This window comes from Grus americana, chromosome 19 (assembly GCF_028858705.1).
Source record: "Grus americana isolate bGruAme1 chromosome 19, bGruAme1.mat, whole genome shotgun sequence".
NCBI lineage: Eukaryota > Metazoa > Chordata > Aves > Gruiformes > Gruidae > Grus > Grus americana.
Genome location: NC_072870.1, coordinates 4,402,484 through 4,420,605, shown reverse-complemented (window position 1 = coordinate 4,420,605; position 18,122 = coordinate 4,402,484). Strand labels below are relative to the sequence as shown.

Sequence of the window (18,122 nt, the reverse complement as noted above, 5' to 3'; positions counted from 1 at the left end):
GGGGGCTTGCGTCCCCATGGGGGGCTTGTGTTCCCCACACTGCAGGTCTCAGCCCTGCCCTGAGCTGTCCCAGTTGCTCCCAGCAGCTGGGCAGCCTCGTGCGGGGCCGTGCCCTGTGGGTGCTGGCAGGGTTGCCTGGTGCTGTGGCGGGGTGGCAGACAGATGCCAGGGGTGGGCAGAGCAGGCTGCAAGTGCTTGTGATCACATTGTGGAGAGGAGAGGCTGGATGTGGCCCCCATGCCCTGACACGGGCAAGGAGACGGGCAGCGGGTGCATGAAGGGGGTCTTGGGGTGATGGGGAAGGATGGAGCAGCCCCTTCCTCAGCCCCTGTTTGATGCACGGGGGGTGCAGCTGTTGAAGTAGAGCTTGTGTTGTCATGGGCACGGTGCCTGCTGTACCTGCAGGGAATAGCTGCCCCTCCGTCTGTCCCCCTCGCACTGGGCTGGTGGAGGCTCTGGAGAGGGAGATTTGTGGTGTCGGGGCTCCCCAGACCTGCAGGGACCCACAGGGTGACCCATGTGGACTCGGGGGGCTGCTGAGGGACTTGCGGTGCAAATCTCCCCCATGCCTGCACCTTGCCATGTCCCTGCCTGCCTGGAGAAGTGGTGGGCGGGCAGGCAGGGACCCTTCCAGGGCTGGGGCACGGGGCAGAGCCCTGCCTGCACCCCATCCCCCTGCCCTGCAGCCCTGCCCCACATCACCCCCTGGCAGCGGGGCTGACAAGGGCCAGGGCAGGTTGGGGGGGGACCCCACCTGTCCCCAGGCCTTTCAGGAGACCCCAAAGTCCCATCCCCGTGCCCCTTGCCGAGACTGGGAGGGCCAGCCTGGCTCCTCCGCGGAGCCGGGGATGCTGCGGCCAACAGCAGTGAAACCTCCCGGGGCCGCGGCCGCCGATGGCGCGGGGAAGCGGGTAATGGATAACGGCGGATAACGGCGGGGAGGCCGGGCAGCCCCTCCAGCCTTCCCGAGCGGCAGCGACGGGCGGCAGGGCGAGAGTTAAACGCGTGGGGGCCGCCGGGGGGGGGCTGCCTTTGAGTCACTTCCTCGCAGGGGGAGGGAGGCTTTTGGGGCTGCCGAGCTGCCTCTCGCCAGCCTGGCTCACACCCTGAAGATGAGCCCTGCCCGCTCGCCTCCCTGCCGCCCCAGCTGGGCTCCCCTTGCCGGCCCCGGCCGCCGCTGACCTCCCGCCCGGAGCAGAAGGGATGCGGGTGCTGTCCTAACCCAGCCCTGGCCACCACCACCCCCCCGGGCCCTCCCGGCCACCCTTGTCTCGCCTCTCCGGAGCCGAAGCGGTCGGTCGTCGCGATGACGGAGGTGCTGGTGCAGCCGGAGAGCAGCCCCAGTCCCGTGGGCGAGCGGCCGGAGCATGGCGTGGAGGAGCCCGAGGGGAAGCGGCCCCCCAACACGGGCGCCCGCCTCTGGGGCAGGGTGCGCAGCAAGCTGCTCCGGCAGAAGGTGCCTCTTGGGGTGCGCGGGGGGGGATGGCTGGGGGGGGCACGGTGGCAGGCACCATATGGGTTCTGGGATGGCTTCGTCGTGTTGCCGGGCTCTGCTGTGCATGGTGGCAGTTGCTTTTTAGCCGGTGGCTTTGTGGGGTGCGCGGGGTTCTGATATGGGGGGGCTGTATTGCTTGTGGGGAGAGGGCTGTGGGGTCTGTGTGAGGAGCGGGGAGGCTGTTTGGGTGCTTTGGGAGCTCTTAGAAGCAGTTAGCAGCCTGCGGGATGCTTGTTGTCCCTCCTTCCCTCTCCCTCTGTGTGCTGGGAGGTTGGGGGGGACTGAGCCGCTTGCACCGGGGGGTCCTGCAGAGGGAGGGGGTGGAGCCCCCCCTGCCCAGTCCCAGGGCACTTGCCCGGGAGGCAGCGATGCTTGCAGGCTGGCCAGGGCCGTGGGATCACAGCACCCAGTGCCTGCATACCCCCTCTCACCAGGGTGCCGCTTGGTTTGCAACCCCTCACCCTGGGTCCATCCAGGTTTCCCTGAGCTCGCAGCCATGTCGCAGCCACATCAGCCGGTGCTGCCCGTCTTTGGGGGAGGATGAAGGGCAGGGGTGGGCAACAGAGGTGACAAGGGAGGGGAACGGCACCGTCACAGGCTGTCCCAGAGTCCCCGCGATCTCACGGGGGTTTCCCTCCGCAGGATACCCCTGCGTGGGGAGCTGCTGGCTCGGGGCTTGGCTGTGGCCGCAGGCAGGAGCTGCCTGGGCGCTTGGGGGTTTGGTTTGGCAGCAATGGGGCCGAGGTCTGCTCGGCTGCCGGCGCGGCAGTGGGGCTGCCTATGACGCAGCGGCATTAACCTCGATTCTGTGCCGCCGCCGCCACTCCCGCAGAGGGGATTAAGGGGCGGCGAGGGCTGTGCAGGGAGGCTGCCCGGTGGCTGCCGCTGGCTGTTGCTGGGTCAAAACGTGAGGGAGTTTTGTTTCTGAGCCCCATGCGTCCCCACCGCGGCCGCTGGCTTCCCTGCCTGCTGCAGACCGGGAGCACTGGTGGGGCTGCAGGAGCAGGATGTGGCTCCAGAAGGTCTGTGCGCAGTTTTGGCATGCTGTGGGTACGTGCTGCTTCTCAGGTCACTCTCAGATGGGGCTGTGAATCGCTGCATTTTTTTGGGGCTGTGCTTTGCCACTGGCAGCGTTCACCGGTGTGGGGGCTGCTCTGCCCCCGTGGCATGGAGCGGCTCGGGGACCGCCTGTTCCCTGGGGAGGGAGCTGCTGGCATGAAGGTCTGGTGGGGGCATCTGCTTGCCGGAGCCAGGGCAGCGCAGGAGGGCAGGCTGGGGTGTCCATGGGCACCGCGCTGACAGGAAGCAACCCCGGTTGTAGCAGCTCCCCTGGGATGCCGCTCCCCAGGGCCGTGGTGGAGATGGCCTCGCTGCCTGAGTCACCACTTTGCTCTCGATGGCTTCACCCCAGGCCGATAGTTGTGTGACCTCATGTGCATGAGGCACAAGGAAGGGATGTGCCCAGCCCAGCAGCCCCTGCCCTGCCACAGCGTCCCGGTGCTCGCAGCCACAAGGGTTTGAGCCGTCCCAGCTCCTCACCCGAGAGCCCCGGGGATGCTGCGCCACCTGGGTCTGTCTTGGCTGCCACTGCCCACGCAGGAGCTGTATCCACGGTGCACGGCCCGGAGGTGTCTTAAGGACAAAATCCCAGGATGTGGCCTCGTCCCCTCAAGTCCAGAGTCACCCCGTGCACGACACGAACACGGGGGCTGTGGGGTGCAAGCGCCAGCAAGATTGGAGGGTCCCTCTGCCAGCGGAGCCTGCCCAGGATGCGTGAAGCTCTGCAGGGCTGCTGGGATGCCCATCGCTTGCCACGCTGCCGCCTTTCCCTCTGCGACTGGGGGCTTTATCCTACAAGCAAACACCTTTGGATAATTTGGGAAAACAGGATGACGGCACAGCCCCGCAGCCAGGACCAGGGAGCGTTTCATCTCGCTGTGGATGAGAGCGGCACCGTGGCAGATGCTGGCCCAGGCGTGGAAGCTGCCCCGCTGCTGAGAGTCCCCTGAGGTGCAGGAGGGAGCAGGCCAGAGAGGCACCGGTGACCCGGCTGAGCTCTTCCCTGGGTGCAGGCTGGTGTTTGAAGCCAGCTGAGCGCTGAACTGCCGAAGAGGAGCTGACATCTGGGACAGCAGCATGTCACTTGTGCCATCCTGCACGGCGCTGGCAGGGCGGCTGTTCCCCCAGGCTCCCAGCCCAGCGGTTCCCCACCGGCCTGGGATGTCCCTGCGTCGCGCTGGAGCGAGGAAGCTCCATTTGGTGGAGAAGGAGACGGTGGTGGCAGCTGAGACGGGGTGTTTGCCAGCACGGTGTGGGCAGGCGCTGCCTCTGGCGCTGTGGGTGGATGCTCCCGTCCGTCCTCCCACGCCTGGAGACGAAGCATCGGCCGTAGCTTTGCTTTCCACAGGGAGCGGGCGGTGTGACGGCGCTGAGCGCTGCGTGGGGTGCCGGCGGGCAGGGCTGAGGGAGCGCCGGGGCCAGGCCACAGCCCAGTGCCCTGCGGGTGTACGGGGACCTGTCCCAGCTGCAAGAGAGCTCGGGCCGGTGGCGCCGGCTGAACTAGTCCAAATTCGGGGCTGTGCCAGCGGCTGTGGGGAGCTGGATGGGGATGTTTCTGCCTGACCGGGGGCAAGCGGCTGCGGGGAGGCAGCGTGCTTGGGGTAAGGTCTGCGGCACTGGTGGCAGCCAACCTGGCTTTTATTAAAGCTTTCTTCAGAGCCCTGCTAAAGCCTTTCCAGATGTGAGCTGCCAGGGCCATCGGAGCCGGGGGGACCCAGGGGACGGGGATGGTGTATGTGGTGGTTGCAGTTAAACTTGTGCTGCGGAGCAGGGAGGCCCACGGCTCCCAACCCAGCCGGGGGGTGAAAGGGCTTCACTGCTCCTGCCTGGGGCTCGCAGGGCTGGACGCCGCCATGAGCGGGACCTGGCTGTGCAGGGAAAAGGGGCGAAAGCCCCATGGGACCAGCGGCGTTGGGTTGGCGTTGGCTGTGGCGTGTGCGCGGCAGCACCGCAGGACGATCTGGTGCTGGGCAGGGGGAGCATGGGGGCTTGGAGCGGCAGGGCTGGGGTTGGTGGCAATCTGGCTGCAGCCTCGTGATCCTGGTGTCCAAACCTGCTGCAGGGCCCCGAGGGAGTCCTGGGCAGCCGCAGCCTTCTTCCTCCTCCTCCTCCTGCTCCCCGCACTGCTGTTCCCTGCAGCTGCAGGACTGGTGGGGAGGAGACGGCGTGGCGATGGCTGGGCTCTCGCGTGCGCTGGGGCTGGGGTGCTGGGGGGGGCTCCACATCAGGGGCCGTTCCTGGGCCACGCTGGAGACTGCAGTGTTGTGGGCCATGCTGGACGCTGCAGCGTTTCCCGTAGCTCCACGGCCCCCAGGGAGCTGCTCGGGCTCACCGCGGCACGGGGCTGGGCATGGGGTGGTGCTGGGTCTGTGCCGAGAGCCAGGGCAGCTCGAGCCTGTCCCCGGGAGCGTGAGGTCTTGCCGTGCAAGCAGGCACATGAGGGACCCCAGGGTCCCCCCCGTCATGATGTGTGGTTGTTTCACGGGCAGCCAGACGCTGGGGCAGGGGAATGGCAGCTCTGTGGCCGGAGCAGTGGCTCTGGACATCTTTGCGCTTGCCCGGAGCATCTCCCGAGCCAGCAGCTGTAGGAAATTCCCGCGTCCTTGAGGAGTGACCCCGTGTGCCTGGCGCCAGGCAGCTGCGTGCACGTGGCCCCGGGAGCCCCCGCCAGCCCCTGCCAGCTCCCGCGTCCCATCCCCTTCCCCGAGGGGACATTAGTGCCGGGCTCTGCCCCGCTGCCTGCCCCGTGCGTTACAGGGATCGATGGGGCCAGATCGATACCACCAGCTGGGGACCGAAAAGTCCCGAAAGGGAACTGCACCCACCTCTGCCCGGCCCTGGGGCCTGGCGCCCGCCGCGGCACGTGCCGGGGCCTTGTGAACGCCAGCACCTTGCCACGGCAGCCAGGCACCGGGGCAGCGTCACCGAGTCCCCCGCTAGCCCCAAAGCCAGAAATAGCAGAGCCCATCATTCCCAGGGGTTATAAATAGCCTTGGCTATGGGGAGACGTTGTTTTTCTGCACGGAAAACGCTGCCCTAGTTCTGTTTCATCAATCTGCTGCCAGAAATAGTCCTGATTTCTTGGAAATTTCTTGCCGCTCGGGTGTGGGTTAAAGCACTGCCTCGCGGGGGCTCAGAGGGGACCGGGCAGGGTGCCCGAGCCCACCGGCTTCGTGGCATGGCCAGAGGGACCCCAGACTTTCCCCTCTCCATCCTCCTGCCGTGGGCAGCACTTTGCCAGGGAAGAGCGTGTCCTGTGCCCCACACCATCTGTGGGTTGGGGGCTTTGGGGGCCGCCGGGCTGGTGCGGCAGCAGGGCTGGCATGGGGCTGGCATGGGGCTGCGTCCCCACGGAGCTCACGTACCGTCTCTCCCCGCAGCTGGACCCGCAGGCCGTGCAGACGAAGAACTGGCATATGGATGTGATTGAGATGAACGGGGTAAGCGGGGCAGCGGGGACCCACAGCCCCTCGCTTTGACAACGGCCCCTTCCCCAGGGCTGTGCCGTGCCTTCCGGTGACATGAAGGTGACAGGCCAGGGCTGGGCTGCTGGGACTCACCCCCTGTCTCCCGCAGATCAAGGTGGAGTTCTCCATGAAGTTCACGAGCAGGGACATGAGCCTGAAGAGGACCCCGTCCAAAAAGCAGACCGGCGTCTTTGGGGTCAAAATCAGCGTCGTGACAAAGTACGTCAGGAGTGGGGAGGCTGATCTGCTCCGGTCCCTGTGGGTGTGGGGTTGGGGGCCTCGGGGGACCTACGCCATCCTTGCAGCATGTCCCCTTGCTCCCACCAACACTGGGAGAGCTCGGCTTTTGCTCTTTGCGAGAGACTTGCCCGTTCCTTCGCCAGCCCCATCCCTCCCACCCAGCATGCCCGCCCTGCCCCTGGCCCGGGGTTTGCAGGGCTGGGCTGGCCACGGTCGGTGCGCTGGGAACCTCTGCTCATCCCTCTGCTTTCCGAGCCAGGCGCGAGCGCTCCAAGGTGCCTTACATCGTACGCCAGTGCGTCGAGGAGGTGGAGAAGAGGGGCATTGAAGAGGTCGGCATCTACAGGATCTCTGGCGTCGCCACTGACATCCAGGCGTTGAAAGCCGTCTTCGATGCAAGTGAGCGTCCCGGAGGACAGCTGCCCTTTGCATCACATTCCCCTGGCATGGTTCAAAGGCACCGAGACCCACCCCCGGTCCCCTGCCCTGCAAGCCCAGGGTCCAGTTATTACACTGCATGTGTGCAAAATGTGCTGGTGTGCCCAGGAGGGCGCTGGGGGCGAGGAGGAGGGTGTAGCTGGGAAAACAAATGCCCAGAGGTCCCAGCCTTGTTTGTGCCTCGGTGACTCTGAGCTGCCTCGGTGACTCTGAGCTGCCTCCTTGCCTGGCTGGCTCCTGGGAGACACTGAGTCAGGGCAACGTGTCAAACGGATTTGCAAATTGTTCCATGTACCATTGCCCAGCCAGGCGGGAACCGCTCGGCTCTTCCCAGCCCCAGCCTGGCTAAACGGGGCTGTGGACCTGGCGGTGCTGTCCCTGCCCTCTGGCCGGCAGCCTGTCCGGATAGTTGGGGTGATGTGGGGGGTCGAGACCAAGAGGGGAAGGAGGCGCACAGGAGGCATCACATGTGGGTACTCTCTGAACAGATAACAAGGACATCCTGGTCATGCTGAGTGACATGGACATCAATGCCATCGCCGGCACGCTGAAGCTGTACTTCCGTGAGCTGCCCGAGCCCCTCCTCACTGACAGACTCTACCCCGCCTTCATGGAGGGGATCGGTAAGGGCTTGGGGATGGGGAAGGGGTCGGTGCCCAGGCGTGGCTCTGTTTGGCGTTGCCTGCTCCAGGATGGGAGACTCCTGAGGGTTCTTCCCAGCTCAATCTACTCTGTCCTGGCTGTCCTTGCTGGCTCCAGGCCAGCTTGGGGCTCATGGTGCTGCTCCCCAGGGTGCAGACAGAGCTCTGCAGGGCAGGGCCGGCCGCTCATGCACTGGCTGCCGGGAGGCATCTGGCCATGGTGTGTGCTGCTGCTGCACGAGATGTCACCAGCCCCTGTCCTGTGCCCTCTCCCTCCTTGTCTCCAGCCCTCTCAGATCCTGCTGCCAAGGAGAACTGCATGATGCACCTTCTCCGCTCGCTGCCTGACCCCAACCTCATCACCTTCCTCTTCCTGCTGGAGCACTTGAAAAGGTAACAGCTCAGCTTGCAGCTCCCAGGGGGCTGCACGGTGCAGGCAGGAGGTGCAGGACGGGTCTATCTCACCGCTTTGCCATGCGGATGGGACATGAGGGGAGTTAGAGCCGCTGTTTGATTCCTGTGGTGCCTGCGTGGCCACGGGCTGATCCCAAACTGGAGGCAGATGGTGCTGTGCTGGTGCAAAGCAGGGCTGCGGATGGCAGCCGGGGCCAGCAACAGCAGCTCGGTGTTGGGCAGGCAGCAGAGTGGCCCTTTCCTCTCCCAGCCCCTCCGAGAGGGTGCAGCCCCAGGTGCGTCCCACCTGTCCTGTCTCCGCGGGCTGACGCGTTTGCCGGGGTCCTGGCCAGGCTGCAGCCTGCTCGGGCCGGGACCCGGCACACCATGAGTCCCTTTGGCTGATGTCGGTGTTGGCTTCCCACAGCTCCCCTCCGTGGGTCCCGTAGGATGCTGGAGGGATCCTGGAGCCATTCTGCCCCACAGAGCAGCCCCCGGCGCCCCAGGGCCACCGACCACGGTGCCAGCAGGGACTGTGCAGCGCGTGGCCGTTGATGCGGGTCAGCTCTGCGGGGAGCACACGTCCTCTGGCAAGATGCAGCTCTTGGCTGCCGCAGCCGGCGTGCAGCTGGTTGGATGAGCTCTCCGTGGGGAGCAGCTGGCCTCGGCACAGGACAGGGAATCAATTGGGAGCTGTGCAGTGTCCCTCTTTAGCAGGAAAACAGTGGTGTGTCCCTTCCCACCAGTCCAGCAGTAGCCCCTGCAAAACAAGGTGCAATAATCCCTGTAACTTGTCTGCAATGGGTGGCCAAGACCCAGAGACAGTCAGCTCTGTGGGCACATCCCAGAGCTGCAGGTGATGCCCCATGTTGCTTGTCCTGGGGCAATGTGTGGTTTGCCGGGCACTTCTGGGGTTCCCTGGGGCCCCAAACCCCATGGAGGGCACGGGGCTGTGGGCAGGGCGGTGGTGCAGCACATGGAGCCTGGCCAGAGCTGGCCACGAGTTTGGGACCGGGGCTCACGGCTCATGTTACTTGCAACATGATGCGTTTTGTGGTTGTTTTTTGTTTTTTTTTTTCTCTGGTTTGGCTAAAACCAAACAGAAAAAGTGATTGATGCTTGGGGGTGGGGAAGGAAAAATCCATTTCCATCCTGAGAACTGGGCACAGCCAGTTCCCACATCTGATCCCCTGGCCGGGGCTCAACCGTGCAGCCTGTGCCGGGGAGCACAGCTGCCTCCTAACATGGCAATGCTGTGGCCCTGGTTCCCTCCGTGCGGGCTGGCTGGGGTCCTGTGGGGTCGGAGGGGTAAGGAGCCTTGGGGGGGAGTGGGTTCGGGGCTGATGCGGAGCTCCCCAGACCCTGCCAGGGCTCAGGGAGGGTGGAGGCTCTGCAGCACATAAGCAAGCAAGGGCTTGGTCGCTGCCACATCACACCCGGGGCTCCTGGCCAAGCCCGGCAGCTCCGGCGGAGGCCGTGAAGGGGGCAGAGCTCCCTGCCCTGCACCTGGGTTTGCCGGGGGCTGTGAAGGGCAGTGGCAAGGCAGAGGTGTCCCGCTGGGGCTGGCAGCTGGGAGAAGGGAGATCAGCACCAGCCCCCCCCCCATATCACCCTGTGGCTGCCCTGCTCTGGGAGAACAGAATTAGGGGCTCACGCTCCCACTCTCCCCCTGTACCCCGCAGGGTAGCTGAAAAGGAGCCCATCAACAAAATGTCTCTCCACAATCTGGCCACAGTCTTCGGGCCAACACTGCTGAGACCCTCGGAGGGGGAGAGCAAGGGACACCTCACCCTGGCCTCTGACATCTGGTCCCACGATGTGATGGCCCAGGTAAGAGCCGTGAGGCTGCAGCCTGCGCCAGCACCCCTGGGGCAGGGAGCGGAGGGGTTTACCTGCCTGTCTGGGTAGATTTGTCACTCTTTGCTGGATGTGGCTGTGCAGGGACAAGCTGGGAAGTGGCAGCTCTTCCCCTTTCTGGCCTAACACCCCCCATTTGCCTGCTACAGGTCCAGGTCCTTCTCTACTACCTGCAGCATCCTCCCATCTCCTTCCCCGAGCTGAAACGCAACACACTTTACTTTTCCACGGACGTGTAGCCTGCAGGGAGAAGGCACCAGCTGCAAACACTCCCAGCTCCCTGCTGGGGTCACGGACTGGATTGCAGCCCCCAGGGAGACCGGCCCGGACCCAGGACGGTGCCGCCTGCAGCTCCTGTACAATCGCCTACCAGTGGCCCGGTCCCACCCCAGGCGCCGTGCCTCTCTGTAAAGTAGTTGTGTCTTATGTCCCTTCTTGTGTTCAAGAATTGGTTTTTATGTATATTTGTTCAACGGAAGAGGTAGTGACTGACAAGGGCTGTGGACACAGGCTTCCCCCTTGGCTAGTTTTCTCCTGGACTCCTTTCTGCCCGCTCACTCCTACCAGGCACCCCTCGTCTCGCTCAGCTCGAAGCCTGCAGCATCCCACGAGTGCCTGTTTCGCTGCCCAGCTCCCTTGCCCCACGCCTGCATGTGCAGCACCGGCTCGTTTCAGAGGCTGGGAGCTCACGGGCTTCCCTCCACGGCGACGACCAGCTCTGCTTTGGCTTGCTGCCTGCGCAAACGTTGGACCCCACGCCTGGATCCTGCTCTAGCCCGAGCAAACCTGCGACCATGAGAGCAGAGGAGCGGGCTGCTGCTTCTTCCTCCTCACCACATCTCTTCTGGGTGCTTTCAGGCCAGTCCCCTCTACAGCCCTTACCCCGTGCTTGTGTGCATGTGGCGTGGCGGTTACTTCCCTCGCTGTTTCTCGCCTCCGAGTAGCGTTTTGGGGTAACCCATCACACAAGGCTGGAGCGAGAGGTGCTGTGCTGGTCTCGATCCATGGCAGGCTTGAGGGACGGACAGCCGGGCAGGTCTGCTTCCTCCGCCACGGGCTGACCCCAGGTCTGTGCTCTGACACTGATGGGGTCCCATCAGGGCACGTGGATCCTCTAATCTCCCCAACAAGCCCTGGCAGGGTGGGGAACAGGGTCCCTGCCATTTCTGTACGCCTGTGTGCCGTAGCAAGGCACGCACACCCCCGCCAGCCCAGCACTGCCGCAAGGATTGCCGACGCTGGCTGTGCCCTGTGGCAGAGCCTGCCGGGCCACCAGCAGTCCTGCTGTGGCCACAAGAATGGAGAGGTTTCTGTTTCCCTCCTTGGCCTTCCCGGCTGCCCCAGGCACCGGGCAAATGGCAGCACGTGGCCCTGCCGCGGTGCGGGCCAGGTGAGCGCTCTGTGTGGCAGCTGGATGGTCACCCAGCCTGGAAACCAGCGCAGAGGGAGGAGGAAAGCCTTCGTGGCCCTCGCTGCTGAAGGTAGAAGTGCTTCGTTTTTCTCTTTTTCACAAAGCAGTTGCTGCTGGGTTAGCCGTGCCCGGCCAGCTCAGGTCCGTTTTAGTTAAGTGGCTCCAGCCCTTGACCCCCAGGCTGATGGCTGGAGTTGTCACGCCACGTCCCAAGGCGGGACGGCTGCACGCCTGCACTCACTGCCAGGCTCTGCTCCGGCCGCCCGAGTGCCTGGCTCCCGGTATGCCCCTCACCCTCCCACACTCACAGGTAGGTGCTGGTACCTGTTGGGACACAAAACCTTTCGCTCTGTGAGCCGAATCCGTGTTCTTGTGGGAAAAGCCCCCCCCCCCCCCCGATTGCGTTGGCCCTGTGCTCTCCTGTGCCAAATGGAGATGGATGAGAAGTGACCAAGCGTATCCCTGCCAACAGCAGCGTTGCCTTTACCCTCCCGACTAACAGACTGTTCCAGGTAGAGCCCGGCCGCCTGCCACCGATGCACCAGGTATGTCCTAAGCCCACCTCCCCGGGGGAAGGCAGCGCCTGCCGGCCCCGCACCAGCAAAGCAACTAAAGGAGGGGAGGTCTTTCAGTCCCCCTCCAAAGGGCTCACACTTCCAGACCCTGCTCCTCCTGACTACCAGCTAAACAGAAGGGAAACAGCATTGCAGAAAATAACCAGGCGTCTGTCTTGGCCCTGGACCCAGTAAGGAGGCCGAGTTTTAGATCTGACTGCACAATGGATCCCTGTGTGTGTCTGATTTGTTACATGTGTCCAAGTCTCTGTCCACGATACTGTCATTCCAGATGGAGACTCTGTACAGCCAAATCCCCCCCTGCACGACAGTGGCTGGAGGCCCGGTCCGCACAGCCCCGGCGCAACAGGCTGCGGCCATCCCTGTGACTGGCCTTTGCTTGTCCCTACAGGAAGGAAAAGGGGGGGGTGTGGACTCTTGCAGCTACAGGTAGAATAGAACTGTTAATTAATATTTGACTTTCAAAAGTTGTTAAGGATATATTTTTGTTTGTGTTCTGTTTCAATTTCTGTAGATTATAAACTTTAAATGGCTGTAAACCATGTGAGGAGAAAAAAAAAGTTAATAAAAATGCAAAGCCCCAACATTTGCACAAAAGGAGCCCTGTGGTGTTGCTGTTTGCACTAACTGATCACCTTGGCGTCACGGCTTCTTCCCTTTTTGTCGTGGAAATCTTGCTAGTTGTACTTCAAGCCAGTGGTATAAGCACAGGCATTGTGCCAGGCAATCTTTTAAGAGACATCTTATGGTTTGGGCTACATCCTTGCATTTCAGTACATTCTGGAGGAATAAAAAACTGGACTGTCTGGAGCCAGCCTGTTTAATCAGCCCAGAATTACTCAACCTTAAAATTCAGCTGACTTGCACAGCTTCTGGCCTGAGGATACTGAACAGGCACAGCAAGGGACATCAGGCAAACTGGAAACCTCATCTGATAGATCACATGGTGCTGTCTCCCCACTTCTTTCCCCACGTGGGAATGGGAGACAATATGCCTCCAAACTGACCGCTGACCACCATATCGGCCAAACAGCCCTGTTGGTATTGCTCTTCCAGGTAAGCAAGTGCTGTCACTGTTCTGGGATGTCAAACCATGGACGCAAAGGAGGAGAAGCGGGTGGGAGCACCCCCATTAGGTGTGTGCACTGAATCTGATGTCCCACTGCTTCAAAAAAGATGAGGGTGGGTGTTTGCCCTTGTGGAGTGGCTCAAGGAAGGTTAAAATCAGTCTAAACTATTCTGAGTATAAAAATTACCCCCTAAGGTGTGAGAACAGACATTGTTTGGAAGAGCAAGAGTGTTAATATGAACGCAAATCAAAAGGGGAGCAGCTCCTCAAGCTAGTGAAAAGATGTTTCGACTTCAGTACCAGTGTTCTGCAGAAATAACACTTCACTTTCCCCAGTGTAACACAGGCACTCAGAGGTGGTACAGGGACGTGATGGGAAACAGACTGTGTGCTAAGTTATCTAACAGTGGTTTGTTCTCACCACTCTGCTTTCTAGTCTCACGATCAAGCTGCTGGAACTAATGGTGTGAGCTTGTGGCAGTTAAAGCAGTAGCAAGATTATTTGTACTCCCACAGCAAGGTTAAATCAGGCTAGTCAAGTGGCTACATAGAATTATACTTCTGCAACAACCTCTTTTTTTCCCCTTAAACTGTTTTGTTCATCTGCCAGTAACCGCACGGTTCTAAGGCTATGGATTCCTTTTTGCTTCTCCCTTTAAGACATGGTAAAGAAATCTGGCTCTCATCTCTGTACTTGAAATAAGACAAGTTGTACAGATGGTGGTTTGTCTTCAGCTGGTATTTTAAGAAAAGCCTGGAACAAACTATTTCTCCACAGGATCTTACCTCTCCCCAACAGAGTAGCAAGCTGCAAACTGACAACTGTTAAACACTTGCAGCACGTTCAAATACACGGTAACCTAAATCACAACATTTCTTTTTGAAGATTGTCCTCCTGCCTCTTCTGATGCTAGCAACAGACTTAATCAAAATCAGACCCAAAGGATCAAAAAAGCTCAGAGTCCAGGCTTGTTTCTTGGAAACTGACAGTCAGCTGATCCGTCCTGGTGATACTGCTCACTGCGCCTGGCTCCATCCTCGCATACTCCCGCAAGTCTGCCTGGAGCAGCACGCCAGGGCTCAGAGCCAGATTATTGTTAGTCATTCAGGAAAAGCCGCCAACACCATCCAGCTTGCACTGATCAGGACTCCAAAGGCAGTGGAAAGGTAAGAACTGATGGTTCTTCTGCCGTGATGCAGGCCCTTAGCAGCAGCACTGGAACAAAAGGGAAACTTGCTCCCAAGGGGTCCCACTGTTACCGTAGATAATAATCAATTGCAGCGGAGAAAGCGGCAAATCCACCACAGCCAATAACCCCTGCCTTCAAACCAGCTGCAATGCAAAAACGGTGGGAAAGAATGAGACAAAATAGGAAAGATCATTTTCTTCCAAGTAACTACCTTATGCTGTGCTGGCTTGAAGAGCTTACACCTGCAGGAACCTGGCAGTCCGCTACCAGGGTCACACTAGCACTACCACTGCCCAAGGTGAGGGGGAAACCTGGCACACACCAGACTTGGAACTGCCACGGCTGGACCATCACGGCACACTGGCTGGGCACTGTGCTGCTGAGTCTTCCCCCACGGGATAAAAGAGAAAATGCCAGTGGCCATTGCTGATTCCAGTGTGCTCTGAGCACTGCGAGTGGCTTTGCTGTTGAACCAGGGAGCAATAGGAAGAGCAGTTACTGCTTTGAAAGCTCTAAGAGGATTAGGTCCAGGACAGACACAACTTAACAAGCTCAATTAGAAGCACTTGCAAGAGCACTTATTGTTTTTTATGCTCTGTGGACAGTTTTTTTTTTCTTAAGGAGAGGTGAGAGAAGTTTGATATTTCTGATTAGCAGAGGAGCTCTCTTCCTACTTGGGGCTTTTCTCCAGATGCTGTTAGCACTCAAGGCTTCCCAAAGTTCCCACTAGTGTCTACTGGACTAAAATCCAAGTGCTCCTGCTCTTTTACAGCTAAATAGAATTGTCTGTTTGAATTGATACATGAGAAAGGAGGAAAGCATTTTACACACTGTGCAAATTAACAGAGTTACTGCCAGTGAAATAGTATATATAAATAGAGCTCTGTTAACACAAGAGCTGTAGCTTCAGAGTGTTGCTCAGTACGTATTTTTGGCTCCCTCCCCACAACACTACAGCAGAGTGTGGATAGCTAACACCATTTCCTGATTTTTCTTTCAAGTCAATTCTGTTGACTTTCCTCCAGTCTCACTGTCCTGTACGACCAAGCCTTCCCTGCCCACACATATCTTTCGAGCTGACAGGAAAGCGATAGAGGGAGCAGTTCTGCCACTCTGGAGCACACTCTCATGTTGACATCACCATGACCCCATGCAAAGAGATTTGCAGTGTGCGTTCCATTAAAAACACTGCATGGTGCCTAACCAAATTTGAGTCTTATCACAGAAATAGTTCATAGCAGGCACTACCAACCTCTGAAGCCGATTGCTCCTCCTGTGATGCAGCCGCTAATAACGCTATTCTTCCAGTCTGACTTTCCACGATACTATGGAATTAAAAATCAGAGTTAACAAGTAAATATAGAATACACACTCAGTATCTGTACTAACACCAAGAAAGATTAAATGACCTTCCAGCCCTTTCTCAGCTGAGGATGTTTTTCCCTCTATTCTCAGCAGATGGCCCCCTGCACTCTCAAACATAAGACGTGCAGGGCCAGGAGAAGAGGAAGGAACGGGTCACCGGGAGAGGTAAGACAAATCCATATGGTGCAATGCAGTGCTACAGCAAAGAGCCTCAGGTGAGCCGATCCAGCCCCTAGAAAACAGCACTGTGCACTAGCACCAGCTCAGAGGTTTTAAAGGAGCTATAACTACATGAATGCAGCACTGAGCACCCTGCTGACAAAGATGCACTATTTCCACAGTACAGCTAGTTTTTCACCAGTGCAGAGATCTCTTTGTTCCGCTCCATTGTGCAAGCAGATACACTTTTCTTCTAGATGAGTTAAGAAATAATTGTTTGAAAGGCAGTACTCAAATTCATAACAGGCTAATTTTCCTATTTAAGAAAAGATAGATTTACCACTGAGCTGCACAAGGTCATTTCTTGCTGTAGGGACAAGATGAAAATAGGCCTGTTACTTAAGAACTTTCATCAAAGGATCCCTTTCTGCATATGGAATTTTTAGAGGCTCAAATTACCATGTTGCAACTCACAGTTTGATGTTTTAAAGTAACAACAAGTAGTTGTAGCCAGGGTTTTAAAAAGTAATGCCTATACTTGCCAATACAATCAGGGCTTGAACTGAAAAGGACCTCGCTATTGCATGCTCTTCTGCTCATTCTGTCAGAGAACAGCAGGTCTCACGGCTGAAAAGCTTTGATGGCCAAGAAACAGAACAAACTAGCCTACTCCCTTGCCCTGTTACAAAGGGGAGATATATATATACACACTCATTTGGACCTAGTAAAAGAGATTTTTAAGTGTACAAGAAAACATTTCTTAATGTTTAAGAAGTTATTACTCACAGATTCTACCACGCATTCTGTGCAGGAGAACATGGCGCCCACAATGGCAAAGTTCTTTGCGTAGGATATGCCTCGCTGCCCCATATCCTTGAGGACCTCTTTTGCGGTCGGCGTGCGATATGGATCCTTGGGATCAAACCCAACGTTGGTGTCGATGCCAGCAGTGAAGACACCGAACGCGCCTCCCAGAACAAATCCTGTAAAAGATAAACAGTAAAAACTGAACCTTGGCTGGATTCGAGCAGCACATTCCCCACAGGCACCAGAGCACCTCACTCCCACTGTCTGCAGCGTGAAAGGGGCAGTGCAAGAGCACAAACGGCCTGTCCCTCGATACTACAGACACCGTTACTGACACCCTCCCTGCTGCCAGCCTGCGCTGTGCTGTGCTGAGAAAGGCCGTGAGCACCTCTTCCTTTGCGAGGAAGGCAGACAGACAGAGATCCCTCCCTGGGACCTGTGACAGACACTGGAGGAGGCTTAGAGGGAGGACAATTAAACACGGGGGTCCCTGTGCTGCAGCTTCTTCTCCATCCGCCCCTTCCCGACGCCGCGGGGACCCCCCCACTCCCTGACCGCCCCCACAGCTGGCTGCCCCGACCACCGCTCCCCCTCAACGCCCCGTCCCCTCCAGCCTCCCCCGGCTCCCTCAGCCGTCCCCGCCGCACCTCCCACACAGGCCAGCGCCGCCTTGAAGGCGCAACTCTCCATGGCCCGCTCCACCATCTTCTGCTCCTCGCTCTTGGGCGGGCTGGGGATGCCGCCGAGGGCGGCGGGGTCCCAGGCGCGGGGCCGCCGCTGCTCGCCCACCAGGTGCTGCAGCAGCAGGCTGTACTGCAGCGGCGGCGGGGGAGGCTCCGGGCCGCCCGGAGCGGAGGGCGGCGGCGCTGCCGCCATGACCGGCCTCGAACACCCGGCCCCCGGCTCGGCGCGGTGTCCCGGCCCACTCGAGGCGCCGGCAACGCAGCTCCCGGGAGCCGTGGCGGCGCGCGGGGGCCCACGGGAGCTGTAGTTCCGCTGCGGGGAGCCGCCTGCCGCCCTTCCCCGCAGTAGCACCACAAGGAGAACTACAACTCCCGGCAGGCTCCGCGGTGCGGCCGGGATGGGTGTGTCGCGCGGCGTCTCACGGGATTGGCAGTCCCTTGGGACGGAGCGGGACTACATTACCCGGCGTGCTGCGCGCCGGCCCCCTGGCGGCCGTTAGGACCGCTGCAGGTGAGCTGAGGGCTCCGGCTGCTGGAGCATCCTCGAGAGCGGCGGCGGCGGCAGCAGGTGAGCGCGGCTCCGGTTCCGACTCCGGTTCCGGCTGGGGCAGGCCGGCGGCCTCGCCCGGGGCAGCCCCGGGCTGGGGGAGGGCTGAGGTGCCGCAGTGCGGGACCGAGTTCCCTTGCCCTGGCTGAGGTGCGGAGAGGGGGCGGGAAGCTCTGAGGTGTCGCGGCGTTGGCGCCGTTCCCCCGCCGTCCCTCCGCCATCTCCCCCTGACTGACTTGTGGGGGCAACAGGTCCCACGACGGTGGCTGCAGCCTCTCCCCGCGCCATCCCTCCAGCGGCCGGGACGAGGACAGCCCTTTGGTGAGGATAGCGGATCCCGGCGGTAACCGGGGTGGGCGCCGAGCCCGGGTGCCGCTGTCGTTGCCGATGCAGAGACCAACTCCTGCCGAAGCCCTTGCCCTGCGGAGGGGTGGCTCAGTGCTGTGGTGCACCTGAGGCGCTGCTGGCTGTAGGTGAGGGGGGGCTGGAGCCCGGGACAGCCTGCGGTTTGCCCCAACAGCCTTCGAGCATCGTCTGAGGTGAGAGCTGAAGAGCCTCGGGGCACCTCAGCGTATGAGCTCCGAGCCTGAGCTCAGAAAAGGTATCTCCACTCTTCCATGTTTTCTACAGGCTAGGTGAAAACGGTGGAGTGTCAGGCCATCTCCTGTAGCCTTTTGGAGGAAACCCCGGCTGCCTCTGGCATAAAGCAGCAATTTTACTTCAGGA

General features: G+C 60.2%; 3 protein-coding genes across 7 annotated transcripts in view; 2 read left to right on the top strand and 1 right to left on the bottom strand.

Annotated features, from left to right (window-relative positions):
* The window catches only part of ABR (ABR activator of RhoGEF and GTPase), a 42,026-nt gene extending 29,853 nt beyond the window's left edge, over nucleotides 1-12,173 (top strand). For 4 of the 5 annotated variants that reach the window (XM_054847457.1, XM_054847458.1, XM_054847459.1 and 1 more), the window contains 7 exons: nucleotides 5,935-5,994; nucleotides 6,131-6,240; nucleotides 6,521-6,660; nucleotides 7,188-7,322; nucleotides 7,628-7,733; nucleotides 9,416-9,563; nucleotides 9,740-12,173. In XM_054847457.1, coding sequence (XP_054703432.1) covers nucleotides 5,935-5,994; nucleotides 6,131-6,240; nucleotides 6,521-6,660; nucleotides 7,188-7,322; nucleotides 7,628-7,733; nucleotides 9,416-9,563; nucleotides 9,740-9,829 — 789 coding nt within the window. In that variant the 3' untranslated portion in view covers nucleotides 9,830-12,173. Of the gene's footprint in view, nucleotides 1-1,062; nucleotides 1,457-5,934; nucleotides 5,995-6,130; nucleotides 6,241-6,520; nucleotides 6,661-7,187; nucleotides 7,323-7,627; nucleotides 7,734-9,415; nucleotides 9,564-9,739 lie in introns of those variants that run through there. The other variant, XM_054847461.1, reaches the window with a different exon arrangement.
* A 1,196-nt stretch (nucleotides 12,174-13,369) lies between these two features.
* Nucleotides 13,370-17,106, bottom strand: TIMM22 (translocase of inner mitochondrial membrane 22). The gene is made up of 4 exons (XM_054847462.1): nucleotides 16,814-17,106; nucleotides 16,146-16,342; nucleotides 15,088-15,160; nucleotides 13,370-13,978 (listed from the first exon to the last, which is right to left on the bottom strand). The coding sequence occupies exons 1-4, from the start codon at nucleotides 17,040-17,042 to the stop codon at nucleotides 13,902-13,904; spliced, it is 576 nt and encodes a 191-aa protein (XP_054703437.1). The 5' UTR covers nucleotides 17,043-17,106; the 3' UTR covers nucleotides 13,370-13,901.
* A 216-nt stretch (nucleotides 17,107-17,322) lies between these two features.
* The window catches only part of SPECC1 (sperm antigen with calponin homology and coiled-coil domains 1), a 100,623-nt gene continuing 99,823 nt past the window's right edge, over nucleotides 17,323-18,122 (top strand). The window contains exon 1 of the mRNA XM_054847415.1: nucleotides 17,323-17,417. The gene's annotated coding sequence lies outside the window, so the exon portion shown is untranslated. The remainder of the gene's footprint in view (nucleotides 17,418-18,122) is intronic.